This window comes from Corella eumyota, chromosome 4 (genome assembly GCF_963082875.1).
Source record: "Corella eumyota chromosome 4, kaCorEumy4.1, whole genome shotgun sequence".
NCBI lineage: Eukaryota > Metazoa > Chordata > Ascidiacea > Phlebobranchia > Corellidae > Corella > Corella eumyota.
Window position 1 is genome coordinate 12,081,166 of NC_137493.1, and position 24,549 is coordinate 12,105,714.

At 26.9% G+C, this 24,549-nt stretch overlaps 2 protein-coding genes across 2 annotated transcripts; one reads left to right on the forward strand and one right to left on the reverse strand.

The window, feature by feature from the left end:
* Positions 1–121: 121 nt before the first annotated feature.
* On the forward strand, positions 122–24,490 carry LOC145751592 (tetratricopeptide repeat protein 21B-like). The gene is made up of 32 exons (XM_082567775.1): positions 122–261; positions 487–616; positions 932–1,042; positions 1,169–1,332; positions 1,751–1,869; positions 2,141–2,293; positions 2,453–2,567; positions 2,888–2,956; positions 3,294–3,410; positions 4,194–4,388; positions 4,797–4,997; positions 5,417–5,546; positions 5,909–6,066; positions 6,385–6,532; positions 6,861–6,946; positions 7,494–7,553; positions 7,922–8,029; positions 8,231–8,301; positions 8,482–8,554; positions 8,713–8,823; positions 9,046–9,165; positions 9,607–9,747; positions 10,124–10,300; positions 10,567–10,680; positions 11,141–11,233; positions 12,211–12,356; positions 20,542–20,697; positions 20,828–21,014; positions 21,487–21,582; positions 22,039–22,167; positions 22,691–22,811; positions 24,051–24,490. The coding sequence occupies exons 1-32, from the start codon at positions 235–237 to the stop codon at positions 24,194–24,196; spliced, it is 3,972 nt and encodes a 1,323-aa protein (XP_082423901.1). The 5' UTR covers positions 122–234; the 3' UTR covers positions 24,197–24,490.
* Positions 12,859–16,339, reverse strand: LOC145750422 (uncharacterized). The gene is made up of 5 exons (XM_082566461.1): positions 15,615–16,339; positions 15,050–15,188; positions 14,488–14,649; positions 14,016–14,253; positions 12,859–13,789 (listed from the first exon to the last, which is right to left on the reverse strand). The coding sequence occupies exons 1-5, from the start codon at positions 15,997–15,999 to the stop codon at positions 13,160–13,162; spliced, it is 1,554 nt and encodes a 517-aa protein (XP_082422587.1). The 5' UTR covers positions 16,000–16,339; the 3' UTR covers positions 12,859–13,159.
* Positions 24,491–24,549: the final 59 nt, after the last annotated feature.

Sequence of the window (24,549 nt, forward strand, 5' to 3'; positions counted from 1 at the left end):
TTTATAAATCAAAGCATTTTTTTACCATTAAATTGCGTGAATGTATTTATGTATATAAATTTCTTTAATTAAAAGTTTAGAAATTTTTAAACAAATATTTATTTATTTTGATTTAGAGTAATATGTTAAGTTGCTGGTTGAAATTATTTTTTTATTGTTTTTTGATTCTATTTTTTTGCATGTGATAGGTTTTGTAAGTTTTTTGTGTAAAACTTAAGTTAAAAAGTTAAAGAAATGGCAGCCGATGATTTAGAAACACTGGTAAGGTTTAATCCTTTATAAAGGATAATTTTATGATAGTTTTTTTAATACGCACTGTGGTTATTTTATAATCATTAGTAACTTTAACTGTTGTAAACAAACTTTTTTGTTTTAAAATTTTTTTTTTCAAAATTAAAAAAACTATTTTGTGTAATCATAAAAAAACTCAAAACATTTTGCTTTTTATTTTTTTGTTATCATAGAAGTTCTATTTTATTTTTTAAGGCGACTCTTAACTACAACTTACATGAGGGTTACTATAGGCATGTGCAAATGATCGCTCTTGATGCTATGAGAAAATATGGATCTGACTCTGTGCTGTCGTTCTATAAGGGGCTTGGTCTATTGTGTGAAAGTAAGTCAACTTTGTTTTGTCAACTTTGTTTTTTAAATTAAAAAAAAAGTAGTTGTTATTCAATAGTATGTTAATAAGTTTTGTCATTATATGAACGCAACTTGCAACTAATATTTGCTTGTAATAATTTATCTACACACCACAAACACCATTTTTATATTTCAAAGACTTACAAATTGTTTATTTTTTAAATATTAAAGGCATATACATTAAGTTTTATGTTATGTAGGTTTTACTTGGTCGTTATTTTATTCACATTTGATATTCAAATGATTACCTGTTGTTTATGCTAATAACTTTTTTCTGTTTTTTAAGATCAATTACAAGAAGCTACAAGAGAGTTGGAACTTGTAAAAGACAAACAAAATGTAACTATTGGGGCTCATATTGCTCTGTGTACTGCCTATGCTAAGGCTAGAAATCCAGGTAAAATTCAGAATAAATTAATTAAATTAACATATAAATGTATCAAAGATTAAAAAAACATTACTTCTTACGTCATATTCAGTCATTAAGTTTGTTTAATTATTTAATTTTTACAAATTTAAACAGATCGGTCCTCGATTGATGCTCTTGAGATGAAGATCAATGATCTAAAGAGGAACGCAACAGACCTGGAACTTTATTTTGCTGTGGTTGCGATCTGGTTTGCAGGGGGTAGTAGAAGTCCCAAGGAATATCTTGATAAAATTAAAGCAAATGAACAATTTAAACAGGTATATTTTTTTAGTAATTAAAGTTTTTTAAATCAGTCTTACTTTATGCCTTTAAACAAATTTTTTATCATAGCAGTTCTTTTGAATTGTTTCTTTACTTAACCTTTTTTGCAACTTTTTTTGTATTTTTTGGTTTAAGAAAACCGTAAAATACAAGTGATTTAAAATTTTCTTAAGCGTAAAAATTATAATCTGTGAGAATAATTCATTGTTTTGACTTTTTTTGACGTTAAGAAACCATTTTATAAATTTTAACATTTTATTCTAAATTAGTTACAATCTATAGTAGTACAATACAACAAAATCACTATAATATAGTAATTGTATTAAAAAATGTTATATGCTTAAATTGAAACTTTAAAAAAGATGTATATAGTTTGAAAATTTTCAAGTTATTTATTTTAACTTTGTTATTCAGGGTCTTGTGTTGAAAGGTTGGTTTGATTTAAGAACGGATCGAGAAATTTTGCGAAAAAAATCAATAAAATATTTTGATCAGGGTCAAGATGATCCATTTGGTATTCTTGGTAAAGCAAAGTGAGGGAAAACTTGATAAATTATTTTTTGTTTTTCTACACTTTTGTTTACTTGTATGGCTAGTGTTAAGATTTTAATTTATTTTAGTTTGTATATTTAATTTTTTTATATACTTTTTTTTATTTTAAAAATTAATGTCTTTTTTTTTTAATTTGTTTTATACCAAACATATTTACAATAGGTTTCTTTAAATATATATCTATAGGTACACATTTTTTAAAAATTACTTAATCAATTTAAATTTAATGTTTTGTTAACGAAATTAATTAAGATACAACATGCATTATGGTAAGAAGAAAAATGCTTTAGAAGCTATTCATCAAGTTAATGTTGCTTTTCCCAACTTCGTGCCTGGATATGTTGAAAGAATAAGAGTTTACTTACAAATGCAAAACTGGGATCAGATGATCGAATCTACGCAAAGGTGAAATTTTTTTTAAATTAAACTTTCTTGTGTAATATTTTTGTTTTAATTTAAAAAATTAAAAAAAAGTTTTTGAGATGCATTGCAAAAACAAAAAATACACAAAATATACATATATTGTAAAAATAATTTTTGTTTTTTACTATATATTGCTGATAGGTTGTTGAAAATGAGTCCACACCACCCTGAAGGTTTAAGAATGGAAATTCTTTACACTCTAGGTAGGGAGGGAAAATACTCAGATGCTGTAAACAAACTAGGAGAACTGATACAGGTAAAAATGCCTTAACAACAATCACTAAAAAAGCTTTATTCCCTGTTTTGCTGGGGGTTACCCTTATTAGAAAACTGATGTGATTTTAAGGTTTTGTAGAATTTAATAAACAATAATTTTGTTGTTATTTAACATTTTATTAATATATATAAAAAGTATGGTAATATGTATACTACGATTCTGTATATATCAAATACAATATAGATAATCATTAATTTAAAGCATTTAATTAAAACACCTTTTTATTGTTTTGATATTTTAATATTTAAAATACAATAGATTTGTTACTGTGTAATGACATTGTCTTTTACAATTTGTAGGTCATTGATCGATTTGAACCCCAAAATGATGAGCTCTATTATTCTTCCGGAAAGCTTTTCTCTAGAATGGTGAGTCAACTTTTTAAACAATTTTGTTTAAATATTTTTAAACTAAATAAATAAACGTTTTTTCTTTTTTTTTTGGAAAGTATGAATATCTTTGTTTTTGAAGAAATATATAATGTTAAGGAAAGAAAATTAATTTTATAGTATACTATCACTTAAGGTTGCATATAAATAGGAGTTTCAAAATTTTTTTTTTTTTTTTTTTGGGAAAATTATGTAATTAAATAATACAATTGGTGCAAAAACATTAAGTTGAAAAAGTTAAGTTTAAATATATAAATTAACAAATATTGAATTTTAATTGATTAAAACAAGATTAAATAATTCCTTTTTATTTCAGTGTGGTCGAAATTTGCCAATCTTAAACCAGACTTACACTTTAGTTGAAAGAGCTGTATCTTTAAACCCTATCAGTGCTGAGTATGCTTATGAACTAGGCATGCAGTTGTTACTTATGGTAAATATATCTTATTCAAAATAAAATTTATTTTTAAATTTTAACTTTATTTAATTTTAATTTTATGATCAATTGATATGGAAGACTGTCATATTACCAAAATCTATTTCAACGAATAGACATTCGACTAAAAACTTTATATATGCCTTAAAACACTATTTCACAGACAACATCACATTTTTACCTCTCTTACCCTAACCCTTTATCTGGGAAAAACCCAAATTTTGGTTTTCAGATAAATGTATTTTTCAGTGATTTTTAGTATTAGGAGCCCATTTCACTATATACATATTTTTCAGTTATTATACTCACTGTATTAAAATAAATTTTATTTTGAAGTATGTGTATTAAATAAATGTTACTTGTTAATGTTATATTTATTACACTTAAATTTTTCTGGCACAAATAATTGTTAGGATATTAATTTTTTTGTTTGTTTTTATATAAAGTTGTTTTTATATTTTAAAACTTGATTTTGATAAATTGATTTTTGTCATGTTACATGTTTTCTCAACATTCAAAATCCGCAAAGACCACAAACTCATTTATTATTAATAAATTCCAATATTTGGACTGAATAATAAGACACTATCAAGTGTATTCAGTATTATTTCATTTTTTGTGTTATGCTTTTTGTTTTTAATTTTGGATATTTAAAAAAATGTTTAATCTAAATAATAGCACTAAATTGAATGTGAGTTATTGTTTTTATGTATTTTTTTCTGTTTTTATTATTTTTCTAAATTAATTTTTTTTTTTTTTTAAATATTTTTTAAATTTTAGGATAAACTAAAAGATTGTCGAAAATGCTTTGACAACGCTGCTGAGCTTGATTCATCTTATGTTTTAACATTAATTGGGAGAGTTAGATGTCAATTAATTGAATATGAGTCAACTAAATCTTCAGATAATTCTTTATTAAGTGATGCTTATGATTCTATTGATTTTCTGGAATCTTCTATCAGTGACAATTTATCTGTAAGTTCTGTATTTTTTTAAAATAAGCATTTTTCTTTTAAGCGTTTTTTTTTAAATAATATTTTTGCCTAAAAAAGCTATCCTTTTTTGTTATAACAAACTGTTTAAAAAAGATACCAATGTCAGTTTATTTTTTTAAATTACTTGATATTGTGTGTTTTGTTTAAATGTTTTTTTTTGATTTAGCTAAATTAGTAACTGTAGGTGTCATATATGGTAATTTTATAAAAACTTTATACTTTTTAGCTATCTCACAGTCCTTTTCTGTAGGAAAAAAACACAATTTTTTTAAACTTTGAAAGCTTTATTAAAAAACATAACATTTTAATTTTAATTCATGATTTATCTAATTAACCTGTAAAAATAATTATTATAGTTAACATGTTTAAAAATTCCTTAACACTACAGGAGGTCTGGTATCTTAAAGTTCTTCACGCTCGCTGCCTCTCCAAATCTCAGGAAGAGATTCTAAAGTTTGCGAGCACAGCTTGGGAGAATCATATGAACTCAGTGGCGGGGGGAAGATATGGAATCGAATTTTTCATGAAAGTTAATCCTGATCTGGTGATGGAGTTGGTAAAAGAAGTGTTAAGAATATCTCCCTCACAGGTAATAAACATTCATACTAGTTATGTGCTAGCCTTGTTGAATTCATTTTTTGCATTTGATCGGTTACTGTTATGTTGTTTTTGTTTGTGGTAATTTACCCACCTACCATAAAGAAAATTTTTTATTGTAAGGGCCAACTGAACGTTAATGTAACCTATTATTAATTAGACATTTAAATTTATATTATAAATAATAAGCTTTTGCACTGTGTCCATTGTAAATTAGTTTTTGCATTGGTATATGAGTCAAGGCATTATATACAAGCCAACGGATTTCGAGTTTAAGTTGCCCCAATGCCCCCTATGTAGAAAATGCAAGTCTTTTTCTTAGTGTCTGTGTTATTTTATAGTCTAATTAATACAACACATTGTTAATCAAATGACCCAATATAAATGTTTATAATTGTATCTTTGTTTTAGCCTGTGTTGAGTGGTCAAGCTATTTCTCCAGCTTTAAACTTGTGCAAGGAAATGTTGGAAGTTTTGACCAAACATATACCTGGTTTATTGGAGGCTTTGTATTCTTATGCTAAAGTCCTTTTTCTTTCAGGTAATTTTTTTACAACTTTTTCTTGTTTATTTATTTTTTTGTTTACACAGCCTAATTTTTAGATAACATTTGTCACTTTGAATCATTTTTTAATTGCGTTTTGCAGTTTGTAGTATTATTGGATAACACCTATTGACTTGTTCATTATTTTTGGCGGTATTTAAATAAGCATCGACATTGCAGCAGTGGGGATTAAACCCATGAATTTATGCTGATTAAAACATAAATTATAGGCTATACAATGCAAAGCCTTTAACTAGAAAAAAATAATTTCTACACATATATTGTAGTTTATAATCTGACAATATCAAAAAATTTAATTTTTTGATATTTTAAGAAAAATTTTGATATGTTTTTTACAGGTGATTCAGATGGTGCGATGTCTACTTTAAAACATTGTTTGGACCAGGATTCAACTTACGGTGATGCCCACTTGTTAACTGCACAAATCTATCAACATTTGGGAAACTACAAAGCAACTGAACAATATCTTGAGACTGCCCTTGGCTTTAACTTTGAGGTAAAACCTTAACTGTTTATAAGTGAACAATTTACTAATGTTAGTTATATTGTGTTTTTTATCAAATAAATTTTTTTATTTCATTTTTGTATTTTTCAGTAATAATAAACGGACCTTTATTTCGATAACAATTTTGTTTTTATATCTTTCAGCAACTTGTACTTAAGAAGTACTGGTAAAATTATTAGATTTATTATTTATTTTTGTGCTTATTAATGAAAAAAAAGGCACAATAAAAGGACTTGAGTTTTTAAACTATAATTTTGTTTTTCAAAAAATTGTATTAGAAATAAATTTAAAAAAATGTTTGACATTTAGATTCGTGATCACCCTTTGTACTTACTCGTAAGAGCTCGATCTTTACGACATGCTGAGAGATTGGTTGACTGCATACAAGCTTTAAAGTTGGCATTATCATTACCTGGTATTAAGAGACCGGTGTCTGCTATTATGAAACAAAATCGAGGTATTTTGTTTTAATTAGTTGGGGTCAAGAAAAAGGAAAATTTTATATTAGGTTTTGTATTTAAATGGTGAATTTTTGTGTAAATAGGTAGAAAAACTAACATGCTTTTAAACATTAACACATGGTGTATAGTTGATTAGAATTCTTCAGAATATTTTATTGTTAAATGATTTTTAAAGAAATAATTTATAAAAAGGTTGAGAATAAATTTCATTTTCAAGTTTTTTATAATATTTAACATTTTTAATACAAACATTTTTATTCAATTTTTATAAATATTTTTAAACTTAATTTTTAAAATTTTTTAAACTTTTTTTATGTAAATTAGGAAAGAAAGTAATAGCAGTTGAAAATAACGATCGATTGTCAATATTTCTGGAGTTGGTGGATGCTCATTTAGCTAACAATGAACAGGTTGGTGTAAAATACTCTAAAAATCTTTTACAAATATTAAAAAAGCTTTAAAATATTCTAGATAAATTGGATCACACCTTAACTCTACCTATTTAACTTTATTTCAAAAAATTTGTTTTATTTGATATCTGTTTAATCCGTAGGTTCTACATATTTTTAGGTACTATTTTATTAAAATTGGCATAAAATAAATTTTCTACAAAAAAAATTTTAAGTTATAGGACTGAATATACGTTTATGCTACTAAATTTTGCCAAAACAATATGCTAAAATAAATAGCTAAGGCTTTATTCTTAAAAGCGGTATGTTTTGTAATATATATTTTAAAAGCAAATCTAAAAACCACATTTCCTTAGTCTATTAAATTTAATTTCAAAATACAATCAACGGAAATTGCAAGGAATAATTATAATATTATGATAAAATTTATATATTAAATAATATAACATCCATGTTGCCTTGCATTTTTTTAGTCACAGTTATATAAAAAAATGTAAATTTTAAATAAAAAATTGTATTTAAAAACAAATTTATTATTATAAAATAGCATGAAGCTGCAAAGGTAATGCAAGATGCTATGAATGCTTTTCAAGGCACACCAGAAGAGGTAACATAATGAAATAAATATTTTTATCATGATAACATATCTTGTAGCATTGACATGTCATAGTGTTTTAAACACTTGGTTTCACTACATAAGGTCCTGGATTCAATGCTGTAGTACTTAAAGTAAGGGGCTATAAACGATATAAACTCTGTCTGGCCAAAAACCAATTAGTAAATTAAATATCAGGCACTTATGAATAATAATACCCAAAACTGCTAAAGTTAACTTTAGACTGGGCCAGGGTAACTAATGTTACTCTAATTTTTTTTGTTTTTATTAAAGATAAATTAATACAAATGGTGCTTACATTGAAGTATATTATATAAGTAAAACATATTTTAACAAAAACATTTTTTACAAATTTTTAGATAAGAGTAAGGGTTGCTAACTCTGACTTAGCAGTTAAAAGAGGTGAAATAGAGCAAGCTCTCTCAATTCTTCGTGGTATAACACCAGACCAACCTTATTATGTTCAGGTATAATTCCTATATTTTGACACATTATTTAAAAATTTTTTATTATCAAATATTGGTTTTAAGCAAAATTGCATCTTTAATCGAAAAGTATTTAAAAGAACTTAAAGGTTATGATTATGTTATAAATATTTTTTTTAAGTTGTTTGTTAAACTTGTGTTTTATAAATTTTTTATTTTATTAATTGTTACTGTTTCTTACAGGCTAAAGAACAGATGGCAGCCATTTATTTAAATCATAAACGAGACAAAAAACTATACACAAGCTGCTACAGGTAAATTTTATATTTTCAAAATTTTTTATATTTTCAAAACATTAAAAAAAAATTATATATAAGTATTTTTAAAAAAAAATTGCTATAATTTTTGACATATAAAAATATCTTTATATTAAAAAAAACAATATCTATAAAATTATAATACTATATTGTTAATATTTAAAACACATTTTTCAGGGATTTAGTTGATAAACAACCTACTGCACATTCTTTATTATTACTTGGTGATGCTTACATTAAAGTACAAGAGGTATAAATTATGAAAATTATAATGTTTAAGTTTATATAAGTATACTGAATTTGAATAGGCTATACAATTTACTGGTTATGAAATTTATTAAATTTTTTTGGATTTTTTGTTATATTTTTTAAAATAAAATATATTTAATTTTTTTTTATTTATTTTAGCCTGAAAAAGCAATAGAAGTTTATGAGCAAGCTTTAAAAAGAAACCCCAAAGATGGAAAACTTGCAAGCAAAATCGGTCAAGCACTTATTAAAACTCACGACTTTAAAAAGGTTTTATTAATTTTTTTTAAATTAAATGGTTTACATATTAGTCAAAATGTTAAGAAAGAATTCTACAATTAACAATACATGTCGTAGAAAAAAATGACAATGTAAATTATGATTTAACACATGCCAAATTATTAAATATTTATACATTTATTGAACTTTTATAGAACACAGATTTTATTATTATTGTAAAATTATTTTGTTTTATATTTTTTTTATATGCAGGCTATCACTTATTATGAAACAGCATTGAAGAATGGTCAACAAGGTCATTTAAGATTTGAACTTGCTGATTTATTATTGAGGTTGAAACATTATACCAAAGCTGAGAGGGTGTTACAACAAGTAGGAATATTGTATTTTATTTTACCTTATAATTTTTTTTCTGTCATGACATGTTAAATTATGAAATAATTTTTTTTTTATATATAAACAAAGTGTCACAGACATTATAAACAAAAAGGCATATTTTTTTCTGACTATATTTATCTTTGATGTGGGAAGGTTATAGCTTGAACACAGTGTAAAACCTGATCTTGTCTTAATTTATTAAGGATTTTGTTAATTATATTTTCTTGATTATTAAACTTCAGTTGTTGTTTTTTTTGGCTTGACGGGAGTTTGTACCGTTTATAACGCCTTACCAAAAGCGCTAGAGCATTACAACACTAGGAATCGAACCGGGGACCTAATGTAGTAAAACAAAATATTCTAACCATCACACCACGCTGCCGGTAATAACAGATATCCAACAAACTCTTTTATAACAAAATCTTTTACTATAAGAGCGTGGACGATGATAGCGGAAACGTTCTTGAAAATTCGATCAACGAAACGAAAAGATTGATGTTGTTGGCAACCTTGTGTAGGGAGAATGGGAAACATGATGATGAAATTGCTTACCTTACACAGGCGAGAGATACGCAGGTAAGCAAATACAATTTGCACAAAATACAACATTTTACGAAAATTCGGGTCATAATTTTTTTGTTCCAAGAATAGTAAGGGTAAAGTTGGTAAGTTAATAGAAAATATCATAATTTCCGAAAAATGAAGTTTTTAGGCATATATTTTTCGGTCAAATGTCTATTTGGTAAATTTTTTTTCGATAACATGACAGCAGAGTTTTAAGTATAATTTACCTACAAATTACATTTCCAAAAATTAATAAGTTTTTTGTATACATAAATTGGCAAAAAAATAAAAATCTGAAACCCTAATATATTATTTACATCTAAGAATGCCCTTATAATAATTTAAAACTATTTTATAAAATGTACAAATATTTTAATTCTTTTTTAAGGCTCGGGTATTAAAACGAATTCAAGTTGAACAACCAGACTTAGCAGTTGGACAAAAACGTTTAGCTGCTGATATATGTTGTAAGATGTCCGATCACTCGAAGACATTTGAGAATAATGTTCAACAAGCAATTAAATACAGAAAGGAGGCAATTATTTATTGTGAAACCGACGCGGAGGTGAAAAAACTTTAAATATTAATTTTTTTTTTGAAAATATTAATCATTTTATTTTTTTTGAAATTTGTTTCCGAAAAACTGCCGTTTGTGGTGTGCGGGTATATTAAAAACGGGCATATATTACGAGTATAATTATTAAACTTGCACATGTAACTGTAAGCTTTTCAAACATGCAAAAAATGCTATATTTTTAATTTATAAAATAATTTGTTTAACATAAAGGATATAAATTATAAACGGATAAATTCACGTTTTTTTATGTTCAGATAATGGTTGATTTAGCTCGGTTGTTCTTACAAACTGGTGACTTGGATTCATGTCAACAATATTGCATGCAAGCTCTTCGTTTGTCGAGTGATGGAAACGATCAAGCAAGTATGGTGAGTAAAATGACATTACAAAAATTTTTGTCTACAGTTTTTTGGTTCGGTTATGGGTTATTAATGTTTTTAAAAAGGGGTGTTTCAGTTTGACATCATTTGAGCTGTCTGTAAACGCCGGGCAAATAGTGTGGCATTTGGGCAACTCAAACCCAAAACCTTTCGGTTCGCTAAAATACTAAAAAAATTAAACAGGTTTTGTAAATATTACAAGAAAGATTTAAAAAACGCATTAAGTAAAAAAGATTTTGCAAATTTCTTTTAGAATTTTACTGTTTTGGAGTATATCAGGTATAACGAAATGCTTTTAAATGATTGTAAACAATGTGTTATCAGTGGGATTCGAACTCTAGACTTAATGATTTAAAATTTACCCTTTACATAAACATTGCTCTATGCATCAACAATACTTTTTAATTTAAAACACTTTGGCCAAACTTTTACGTTTTAATAATATTAGATGATGGCTGATGTGATGTACAGTAAAAAACAATATCAGGATGCTATTTACCATTACCAACAACTACTAGATCTTAAACCTGACCATTATGAGGTAAAATTAAGTTATTACTTAACTATTATCAAATTTTAAGTATTTTTTTCAGATTGGTTTGGGTAGTGCATATATTGCCGAAAACCTTTGAAATTTTACCGAAATTTGGGTCAATATTTTTAATGGCATTTTCGGTCATGTAGTTTTTGATTTTTGGTCAAATGTTATTTTGGTAAAATAACAGTAATTCGACTAGTCCAGTATTTATACATATTTATTTAGTGTTGTTTTTTTACAATATTTTAATTGAAAATCGATCAAGTACCTTATCCTTTTATAATAATTACGTAAACGAGAATACCTCTGTTTTAAAATAAGTCTCGGCGGGGATAAATCAATTAAAATAATGATCGCGGGCCAGTTGCAAATCAGTGACGTAATGCTTGATATAAATGTAAACATGAATATTAATATAGCAATATAAAACTGTATTCCTTTAACACGATCAAAATGTATTTTATAATTTAATCGCTTAGTTAAAATTATTTAAGGTATCTAAATATAATTTATGTAGTTATATCGGCTATCACTTTTTTAAATTTTTGTAAAATTAAATTAAAATTTAAAAACATTACATGAGAATTTGGGTATTTTATTAGAACTTTTTTAACTTACCGTAGGCATTTAAATGTGGTCGTTAAACAAAAAAAAACAGCAAATACAGCAGAAAAATTGTTTTACTTTCATTTAATTAGTTCAAATTGGATTACCGTCAAATTGCTTAAAACTGTTTGATCAAATAGACGATTGACCGTAAAGTGTGTTCAAAAACTCTATTTTACTACCATTAAAACATTCTCTATTAACCCCAATTTACCCATATACCCTTTCTCTAAAAAATGACTTTAAATTATTGAAAATTGTTGACTTAAATTTCGGTGAATGTTGTTTTCGAAATTTTGTTTTCCAGAAAATTTTTATTTAATGAAATAGTTTTTTGTTTACATGGACAATTATATAAACTAACAATATTTCAGGCCCTTGCTCGTCTTATAACATTACTACGCAGAGGAGGTGAATTGGGCGAGGCTAACAGGTTTATCACACTTGCTGAAGAGAAGGTAGGAAAGGGTAGAACAGCTATGGACGCTGGGTTTCAATACTGTAAAGGACTGTACGAATGGTAAGTCAATTCACACCAAAAATTTAAATTTTTCTGATGTAAGAAGTATACAGGCTAAGCACAGGGGTATGTTTTATTGAACAAACAAACTAGATTTTTTTTTTAATACTGGTTAAAGATATATATTGCAGTATAAAAAAGACACCGGTGGTAATCGAACCCATGGCTTCGGTTTGTTAAGAAAAAAATCCATTTTCGAAATTTTTCTGGTTATGCCTTTTTATTTTTAAGATAAGAAATAGCATTTAAAAATTAACCAACATTGTAAATTAACTTTTTAGCTTTATTATCTAAACAAATTTAAAAATATTTGTTTACATATTTAATTACTAATTTTGTTACTAAATATCATATATAAGATAAAGTAAAAAAGGTATATTTTTGCTAAGCTAGACCTAAAACAGGTTTAGTAAGTAAAAGTGTATATGCATAATTCAGTATTCTACTTAGTTTTGTTTGTTATTATAATATATTGAAATGTCAGATAAGAGAAAATAGAAAATTTATTTAAATTACGCGCTAATAAATAACATTTATAATCAGTGCTACGATAAAAAAGAATAATAAAGTTACAGTACTTTTGCTACGTTGCTAATAAAGTAGAGCAACTAAAAAATATTTGTATAATTAAGAAAAATATAATTATTTAAATTTTTAATATTTGCAATTTAAAGGTTATTGGAAAGTTTTTAAATAAATCGCAAACAAATTAAACCTTAAAAAAAGTAGAGCATTTTTAGGCATATAAAATGTATTGTTTAGCAAATTAAGTAAAGTTAAGTAAAAAATTATTAAAAAAAAAACTAATCGTCATTTTCTTCAAACTCCCATCCTAAATGCACTTTACCAAATTTTACAATCAACAAATAACAACCAATTAAACAAAAAACAACCGGTATCGATGCTGCAAATGATATGATACCCAAAAAAATCGAAATTAAAACGTAAATCGGTTCATCTGGACAACTTAAATGACCGTACGGAACGTCTAATATAGGTTTACCCACAACAGCGTAATGTCGATTCAACGGGCTAACGCATATCGTCTTAAATACGTTCACGTCGATTTGATTCAGTTTTTGCTTCGCTATCGACGATGTTAAAGTTGCGCCGTAGTTGTTGTTCCGAAATTCCGAATCCAGGCTGACGTTTTGTGATGTGACGTAGTTCAGCAGTGGTAATATAGCACAGTTACAGTTTATCGGGTTACCGAAAAGCCATAGGTTTTTTAAATGCGGCGAGGTCGACTCTTCTGATATCGCGTCTTTAGATTTGAGACTAAACGTTTTTAACGAGCACCCATATAGAACGAGGTATTGGAGGTTAAGTAAATTAGCAAATGCTTCTTGAGATATAAATGTGAGTAAAGGGTTGTTTTGTAGAAAAAGTACTTCTAGGTTTTGGGCCCCGTTTAGAAAGTTTTTTGGTATAACCTGTAATATAAAAACAAAATTGATGACAATCTAAAAAAAATGGTAAATTTTTTTTCAGAAATATTTTACTAATGTTTTTTAATTATATTGGTCATAGAACTTAGAAAAAATTTGATGTTAAAAAAATGAAGTAGTTTTATTTTTTGATCTAAACAAAAGATATTTTGATTTGGCGGGCATTTTTTAAAAATTTCAATAATCTAAAAATTTTTTTATAAATTTTTACCTTTATTAAATTCTCGGATAAATCTAAAAACTGCAAATTGGGCGAAGTGGAAAATGTTCCATAATAAATAAACTCGATTTGATTTTTGCTTAAATCCAGAACTTTTAGTTTATTTAATCTTTGTATTTGAGTCGCATCCGTTCGTGTTATATTTCCTATCATGTTTTGTGAAAGGTAGAATTCTTGCAACGATTCAGGCATTAAAGGTGGGAGGGTTTTAATTGTATTTTTGTCAGCTCTGAGAAAAAAATTAAAATATTTTGAACAAATAAAATTGAAAAAAATAATTTTATAAAAAAAAAAAAAAAAAAAAAAAACTTAAAAAAAAATTAAATAAAAAGAGTTAATCAAAAATTAGTGTTACTGTAAAAAATGGGTAATTGCTACCAAAAAAAATATTTATGGAATTTTAAAAATCTCTTGGTAGTTATACTTTTAATTTTTTTCCTTTTTTATATTTATTTATATTTACCTTAATATTTCTAAGTCTAAGTATCTTGGGAATATTGTGTAAGGGATCTCAGGTATTCTGTTATCGGATAAAATTAATTCTTTTAAGTTTTCCAATGATTTAAACGAAAGGTCAGGTAGTTCACGAACAAAGTTTTGCGAAATATCTAATTTCTGAATATTTCTGTAAATTAGAAAAAAAATTGATTTTGATAAATAAATATAAAAAGTATTTTTTAAATAAATGTTTGTTAAAAATAATGTTAAAATATTTTTATTTCAGATAATTTATATTTAAAATTCAATAAATTTATTCTAATTTCCTAAAAGTTGTTATAAAAACACATTAATTTTTCTAATAACGTGTCATACTTCTGATATTAAATACATCACATTTAACCTAATTCTTTATGTGATAAAGCCTAATGGTAATAGATGTTCAATTTCTAAGCCCCAATAATAGGAAAAATGACGTCAAAAATTACCACAGGCAAACGACTATTTAACCGATTTAATTGTATATCAATTGGGTAAAAATATGGCCCATGAAATAGGCGCACATCTAGTATAAACAATAAACTTACTCTATCCCATTGAAAGAGTCGACTGTGATATAAGAACCAAATAAATTCCCGCCCAATAATAATACTTCTAAATTATCGAAGTTTGAAATATCGGGTGCTCGCTCGCCGAAGCAAGGTGGTACAAAGTGTAAGTGGTTATCTAAAAAAATTAACTCATGTCATTCAGTTTTTCTTAGTTTAGTTAGAAAAGAATAATTTATTTTTAACGCAGAGTAGCATGTTTCAGTGCTTAAACTTAAACCGATATCTTACATTATACGGCAGTGTGTTATTTTGGGTATGGAAACGGATTACGAACCGACAGGTTTCGGGTCCGAAACGCACAAATGCCAAACTATTCGCCCTTAAGACTGGCGTTTACAAATAATTAAACCCACACTTTTTTAATAGCAATACAAAACATATCGTAAGGTAATACATAAAAAGTTTCTTACAGCAAAAACATATCTGCAAACTTATATTTTTTATTAAAATATAAATTTTGATGTCTGCTATGTTCGATCACCGGGCAAGTCAAATCATCCGTAGTTTTTTGAAAAATATTAAAAATTGATAACAAGCTTACCTGTTAAATCTAGATAGCGAATAGGTGAAGGCAGAAGCTTTGTCACATTAAACGATGCTTCGCTCACGTGGTCTATATCATTCCCCCTTAAATTTAAAGTCCTTAACTCAGTCAGCTCGTAAAACGCGTTTGCTTCCAACTCGACTAAGTCATTTCGGCTCAAATCGATTGACGTTGCACCCCGGACTTCTGTGGCGAGTTGTGGCGGGATTTCGGTGACGTGTTTCTGGTGGCAGTCAACCTTGATGTCTGGGGTAGACGTGCAAAGACAGTTGCCTGCGCACGAGTATGTTTGTGATATTGCAGGGCGAATAAAAGCGAAAAAAAGGAATGTTGTAGTAATTATATTTTTTGATGAATATTCTCTAGGATTATAAGTCTTCATTTTTCAAGCAAATTTTCATTAGATCTTAGGCGTTCAGTTATTTAAAATATTTTTTGATAATCCACAGTTGTTTAAACCTACATTATTAAATAATTACACTTTGAAAACAAAAAAGCAAGTTGGGTCAGTTTTAGTTTATGGTCCCCAAACGAACTCTTTAATTTTACGGTCCTCGCTAAATTTTCTATTACTTCTACGGTTTTTTAAAATTTATATATAAACTCTAACCAAATCCTACCTTACCCTTACTCTCTAATCATTATATTATTAATAAAAGGTAATTTCTATAAGAAAATTAATACACAGTGTTTCTGCATCTTTTATTTTTACGGTTCGAAATTGATTCGTAGAACCATAAATTACAAGTGATCCCAAATACATAATTTCCTAAAGCTTAATATACTTTGTTTTAGCTATTTAAGCTAACCTTACTTATAAATAACTTTCATTTGAAAGTTACTAAGGGCGTTATTTTTGTAACTGCTCAATTCTAATTACCAAAACACTCGTTAAGGTTTCTGATTATGTTTTGTATCGAGCGTCTGGCTTTAATCAATAGACATTTTCAATAATAATAAAACCGCGTTGACAGCAAGGCAAAAAAAGCAATTTAATATTTATAAATATTGATCCTTTGGTGCTGTAGTGACTTGCGGTCGTTATGATTAGCCTTTAAGCAGTGATTAGGTCATTTTATTCCATTTAGGTTTGTTTTCTTTAGAAGACTATAGTTAACCAATATTGTATATTTATATATGGAATTGCCCTATTTTTTAATTCTTTTTCATTTTGTTAAATTTTTTTGCTTTTTTTTCTGAAAGGTTCATTGGTTTAATGATTTAATTCTAATAAAAAACAAAATTTAATTCTAATAAAAAACAAATTCGCCAAACACTAAAAAGCGTTTTTCATACATACCTTGTTTTAAGAATTATATTAATATTGATATATTTTAAATTATTAAAGCTATAAACACAGTTCTATAACTTGCTTTACAAAAATCAACTATAGTGTATACAGTAGTAGTAGTTTATTATGCATAAACCACGTAACATTTGTTGTTATTCAATCATTTTATAATATCAAAATTTATTAACTTGACAATATCACCAACTAATGGAAAATATTGATTTAGGATCTCCATAACATTACTTAAAGCTATTTTTATTCAAAATAAAAGTGCTAGTTTTTATACAGTTGCTTTACATAGCATTACTTAACTTTTTGTTTGGGCCTTCAGCGATAGATATATATACTACTGTAATGAACATTTTACTGTATAGTTTTTAATTTAAATGTAAAACGGTACCTATGCTATCACTTTCCTATACGTATGTATGTTATTGGAATTTCGATACAGTTTCTAATTTAATATACGTTATTACATACGCATTACTTACCCATACATTAATAACTTTGATCTATATAAATCATTCTACGCGCCGAAGTAGGATTAAATCGTGCTGACTGTCTATATATCTATATACAGTACTTTGCTATATAAGTAGCTATACCTTAATTTAAATCTCATTTTAATTTGTCGCCAGTACGCGTTAGAGCAATCGTATAACGTTCAAAGTGTGAAAAACAAATTGAATATTGCTGGTGATGATTGCTTTACACTACTCTCTTTCTACTGACTGACTTGTAAAAATAATCACTTCGTTTATTCGCCCTTTGGCATAACTGTAAACCATGGTTTGTTTATTTTTCAATTTATTTGCAATGTGTGAACACTGACTTACGTCCTAAACATAGAGTATTTTTCTAAACTTATTAACACTTACGTTGTATAGCTTAGATTCCAATAACAACAACCTTTAAACAGTCTAATTTTGTTATTGCTGCTTAGTAATTGACTTTCAAAACCTATTTCGATAATTAATCGAAATATTGCCCAAAATGTACAAAGGATCTTTCTCAATTTTCAATACATCCCTATTGGCAACCTTTTAATCGATTTCGAACGAGAATCGATATTTAGCGTTTAACTGTGATTAGTGAAACGCTCTCATAACGCTGAAAGAATTAATTAAATATGTTAAAGTCAAAAATCTGCTTAACAACAAAAGCTATAAATTTTAAAAACGTTGTGTAAAGAAAACTTAATGTGCTTCCAAACAGGTCAAAAAATATTTAAATTTTTTAAATTAAATTTCTTATCAAGGCATGAGGATTGATTTAGACCTACTATAATTTACTTCTTATTACTGCTATATTACCTGCTTTAAGTTATGAGAACGTCGCAGCCCTTTTAAATTATTAATTATAAAATACCCGTGCTCTGTAAGGGAGAGTAATTTTTGAATTTTATAGTAACCATACTCTATATCGTGATGGATATCATTATGTTTATGTAAAAATGATCGCATAAAATTGACTTTTTTTTGTTCGCACGTTGGCGCTATTGAGTTAGTAGAAAATGTTTGTGTCTTTTGTTTGGGATGTTTTCTCCCAATAGAAAAAAACACATTTTCTTTTTCCTACAATTTTGTTATAATATTTAACTATAAGCTAACTCTAAACAGTTAAATGTAAATTTGTTTGTGTTATAATATTTTTTATTAAACTAAATACTTAAAAAAAAAAAAAAATGAAAAAATAGGGAAGTTAAGTTTTATTATTTTTTTTGGTATTTGAAATAATGCACTTTTGTTTTTTTTATTTACAATTTTACGGACTAGAATATTTTAATAAAATAAAGCGACAATATTTTAAAATAATTATGCATAATTTTATTTTGGGCATTTGCGAGTTTATTAATTTTTAAATTTTTAATTAATTGTAGTGTTTAATCTTTTTTGTCTAGACTAAAATAAAACAAAACAAATTGTTTGGCCACAAAGTGCTTTGTAGTAAGTTGGTATTTTTATGACTAATATGTAACGTCTGGTTTTGTTTATTTCTGGAGTGAAATTGTGGCAACATTTAGCAGTTCCGTGTAGTGATTAATTATTTTTTTTTTAATTGAGATGCATTTGTCAATTAAAAAATTGAAACAACCTATTTTGTTTAATATAAAAAATGCTCAAACGTACATTTTACTACACGTGTTCTATTAAAATATGTTGCCGAAAAATATATATATTTTATCAAATAATAATTTTTTTATGTTTTTATCAATTCAAACATAGAATTCGGTTTTAAATAATCAAATTGCCTTTTTTGATACCTTTTAACAGGATATACTATTTATTATATAACTGCGTGCTCCTTTATCCTAACATAGGCAACAAACACTAAAAAATTTGGGTAACCGCAGACTGAAGACCAAACAACGTCGTCTGACTCTAACCCTTCAGTTACAGAGTCACATTTCAAATTGAACTCTTTGTGTTCGCACTGACGTATATATGCGTTGTGTACCTGCCTAGTAATGGTTTAATCGTAGTTAAAGGGTTATGGGTTGAGACTACACATGTTTTGACCTTACTGACCTTAGCAGACGGCGTGAAGTAAAGATATAGGAAATTACTTGAGACGTTTCCTATCATATCGTGTTCATATTACATAGTCGCAATAACACCACGTGGCTACATATTAACGTAAAATTTAGATGTTTATTGTTTAGACTGTTTTACAGTAAATTTTCTGTAAGGACCAAACCCTTAAAAAAATTTTTTTTTACATTTTGGGGAACGCAAACCTATTATTTGTTTAAATAAAGCTATTTTTAAAATAAGACATTTTTTTGAAAAAAATAAGACATTAAATAAGACATTTTTTTTTTCTGTCTGATAGGAATTAAGATATGTCTGACTAGGTATCAAATAACTTTATGTTCAAGTTGTGTGTTGTATTTAATTACTACAGAAATTTGATGGGAATCTTGTTAAGTTGAATGAGTAATACTCTAACAGTCCTGCTATACAAACAAGTCTGTTTTTTTGCTTTTGTTTTTACATATTCTCGAAATGGGAATACTTTGACTTCCTATGTAAAAAATACGGTAAATAATATACCCCTACGACCTCTTATTTATTAAAATTTTCGTATACTAAAAACAAACAGTTTTTAAATAATAAAGTTAAAAAAAAAACATTTTTAAAAATATTTTCATTTATAAAAAGTTACCATAATTTTTAGAATAATTGTTTTCGTAAAAAATGATTTTTAAAATTGGGTTACCCTTAACTAACACCTTGTATTGGCAAACAAATTATTGGAATTTTTTGCAATTTTGTAATCTGTCGTTGTAGGTCTGGGATTTATGTTTTATTGGTGAATATTGGCCAATACATTTCAATATTTAACTGTTAAAATATGTATTACTTCCTTTGCAAATATTTAAATTTTTGTTTTTTTGAGGATTTTGGCAAAAATAGGGGAATAAAAAATTTAATAGCGGAGATTTGCATACAATTAAAAATCTTTAAATAATAAAGAATTTTATATTAATAATAAACTTTTAAAATTACAACAAAAGTTAAAATATAAATTCAAAAAATATAAAATTAATAAAATTCAAATAATATATAATTATTTTTAAAATAAACTATGAGGGATTTTCTAAATGAAAATTATATTTTTGAATTTTAATAGGTATTGTGGAAAGGCTCAAGATGCTTTGCAGTTATTCAACAGAGCAAGATGCGATGTGGACTGGAGTGAAAAAGCTGTTGAAAATATGATTCGAATTTGCCTTAATCCTGATCAACAAACTCTGGGTGGCGAGGTGTTCGAAAATCTAAACGACAGGTTGGTGGTTCGAATCCCACTAAAGAAGTTTTATTTTTTTGTGCTTTAAAAATTCCAACTTATTTTACTTTCTTTAATGTTTTTATTTTTCTTAGTTTTTGTTTATTTTTAAATAAATTATTTTTTACAGCAATTCAGATAAATCTTCAGCAGGAAACAACAGTGCGTTATCAACAGCTGAAAGGTTGGTGAAGGAGTTTAAGTCAAGTGATGTTTACAAAGTCAAATATCTGGAAAACATGGTTCTTGTAACCACAAAACATAAACCACATGCTGAAAAGGCACTGAGTTCGTTTCTCGACATCTGCAAACAAAAGGTCAAATATTTTTGTTTTTGCATTAATTTTAAATATCAATTTAGTTGTTAAAGACGTTGTGATTTTTATAATAAATATGCTTTATAATATTTTACGTTAATTTTGTTTATAATTTTAGGGAAAAGTTTTGTTTTTTGGAATAAGTTTTTTTAATCAATAACCATTTGACCTAATATACATTTGACGAAAAACTTTATGCTTAAAAATGAAATTGTACCGAATCTGAAGCATTTTCTAATAACCCCAGCTTACTACAACCATTCTCCTAAAATTGTTCTCTAATTTTTGAAAAAATGTAACTTTAATTTCAGTAATATATCGTTTTAAAAATGTTGGTGCTCGGTCTAATGTTTTTTGGGTCAAATGGTTTTCTCTCTTATAGTCTAGAGTCTAGGTACAGCAAATAACAACTGTGTTACCTATCGGGCATTTATTTATCTTATAAACTTATAATTTTTTGTTATATTTACAGCAAGATTATGTTCCTGCATTATTAGGGATGGCTATAGCTTACCAGATATTAAAACAAACACCAAGAGCTAGAAATCAACTGAAACGTATTTCAAAGGTAAATTACATTTTTGTGTAAATTTATTTATGTAAAAATACGTAATTAGCCTATGCGAAAAAAATATCTCAAAAAGACTTATATTCGGGGTAATATACATGACTAACTAAACACTACATTGGAATAACATAACTTTCAAATTGGCAAAGAAAAATGGAAATTTAATTTTAATCATTAGACCTGCCATAAATATGTAAGGTATGCTATTCTTAAGGGACACTATTTATGCTGTGATTTTGCAATTAAATAAATCTAATATCGTTGCACTAAATTTTATTTTTCAAGTATTGTAATCTTGTTATTGGTACTTCGATAGCACACTTTAATTTCAATTGGTGCATTTTATAAAAAAATTATTTAAAAAAATAACACATTATTGTTTGGATTTGGCACGTATTCAGAAATTAAAAGCATATAAAATATAAATTAATCAACAATTTTAATCACGTGACACAGATGCAGTGGACCTCGGAAGAGGCAGACGACTTCGAGCGAGCTTGGCTTTTATTATCAGATCTCTACATCACTGCAGGAAAATATGATATGGCCAACGATCTTCTTAACAAGTGTCTCGAACATAATAAAGTATGTTTTAGGTGTTGTTTGACTTGGATTAAATTCGTTTTAAAATTAAAATACGTTTATGTGCCATTGTTAATTCTTGAATTTTTTTTGTACGTCACAAGTATATCACCGTCCATCGATAACATAATCCAATTTTATATAAACGATATAATGCAAAATTTACACTTAAACTCAACAAGAATGCAGTAGTAATATAAAAAAAAACTACCAGTTTATTTTTTCTGCCATTTTTAAAATATCGATTAACGGTAAACACTTTGGACTTAAAACTTACGTTAGGGTAAGCATTTTTTTTATAAAAGGGTTAGGGTAAAAAAAGATTAATAGAATATTTCTCATTGTCGGTAAAAGTGGGTTTATAAGGCATATGATTTTCGGGTAAATAATTTGACAAAAATCTATTCCCTTATTTTTGCAAAGACTGGGTAAATAAAAGTGGCCAGAAATCGAACTTAAACATTCTTAAATCACTACCTACTGAATTAATTAAGTTATATTTATTGATGTGTTTTCATTTTTGCAGTCATGTTGCAAAGCATATGAATACAAGGGCTTTATATTCGAGAAGGAACAATCTTACAAAGATGCCTCAAACCATTATGAGAAGGCTTGGGAGTATTCTAATAAGTCTAATCCAGTTATTGGTATGTTAAGGTTTATTTTTGTAAAAGTAATTATATTTGATTGGTAAAAGTTTTTGTATTTTGGAAAAAAATTGGGCTTTTGAAGTTTTTTTTAAATAATTGCTTTTTTAGCGAATTTTTTTGAAAAATTAAGTTGTTTGCTGGGCTTGGCTGTTTAGTTTTTGTTTAAGTTTTTAAAAGCAACTTAATTTTGACTGTCAGGAAAATTAGTAATTAAACTTTAAAGTTTAAGACTGCGTTAATGGGATTTAAACCGAGCAAAAACGCACCAAGTCTGCCTCGCACGAATTTTCAAAAAAAAAAATAATTTATCTCAATTCCAAAGAACCACAAGCTTGGCAGATGGATTAACCCCGAGTTCAGAGGTTACTCCAGGTCATTTTCGCAAATGTTTTAAACAATAATCCTGAATTTCCGTTGCTTATTTTGTGGCTATTCTGACATTACTACTTAAGTGTCAGTAAATACTTACTTGGTGTACAATTACTATTGAGTTTGTGCCAGTTCACATAAAAAAGTGTAATAAATGATTTTATCTTAAATTAAATCAAGCAATAGCACCGCGTTAATTATTTTTTTCTAATTAAACCAACGTGTTAAGGTGTATTGTTACTGAATGAAATGCTTTGTATATAAAAATAGTAACTTTTTAATCAATTACTGTATTTTTCCCTAGTTTAAAGCGGTAAAAATCTGTTAAAGGATTTTTTCTGAGTGTCAAAAATTCGAAAACAATCAATTCTCATTTCGGTTAATTTTCACCCATAGATGTTATCGGGTTGTACGCGTGACCCAATTTGACCCTTGTGGCTTTGGGGTCAAATTAGCCCCTTTGATAAAACACGCACCCACCTGGGCCTCACAACGCACCGTTAACACCGGGTCCAAATAGACCCCATTCACCCATTGTAAAGCTTCCGGTGTAACGAAGTGAATGGGTTAAAGTTATTTAACCACATTTTAAATTTTCGTTTTTTTTCTTATGGTTTTTATGTTGAATTTTAAACTTTAAGTTTTTAAATAATATTTTAAACTCTTCCAAGGTTGATGCAGCCATAAGTTTTTATTTTATAAAATATTAAAAGTATTAAAAAGAGTTAACAATTTCTTTTGTCTAATTCCCATTGCTGACACGTTTTTTAAGTCTTTAAGAATTATCATATGCTTGGCCTGATTAAGTAGATTACAATAAAAAATAAACCAATCTACGTTTTAAAAACAAAACATTTCTTTTTTTAGGATACAAACTTGCGTTTAATTACTTGAAGGCAAAACGCAACGTTGAAGCTATCGATGTAGCACATCAGGTGCTTTCCCAAAACCCCAATTACCCCAGGGTAAAGAAAGAAATCTTGGACAAGGCGAGGGCTGGGATTCGCGTGTGACATCATAAGGATTCAAATGTCACGTGACTTTTATGTAGCAAATTCTGATGTTTATATTTTTTTACTTTTTTGTAATAAAAATTTATATAGAGTTTTTAGAAAAAAAAATTTTTCTAGTTTTTCTTTATAGATTAAAATATATTTTAAATAGTATTGGTGCTTTTAAACGTTGCTTATTAGTTCTACATATACTGTGCTCAAATGGTTATTTTTTTTTAATACACTTCAACGTAAATTCATATAAAAATTATTGAACACTGTTATTGTAAATAAGATTTATATTTTTTTTAGTTAAAACTTTAATACTGCATTTGATGTTAGAATAAATATTTATAAAATACAAAATATTTTTT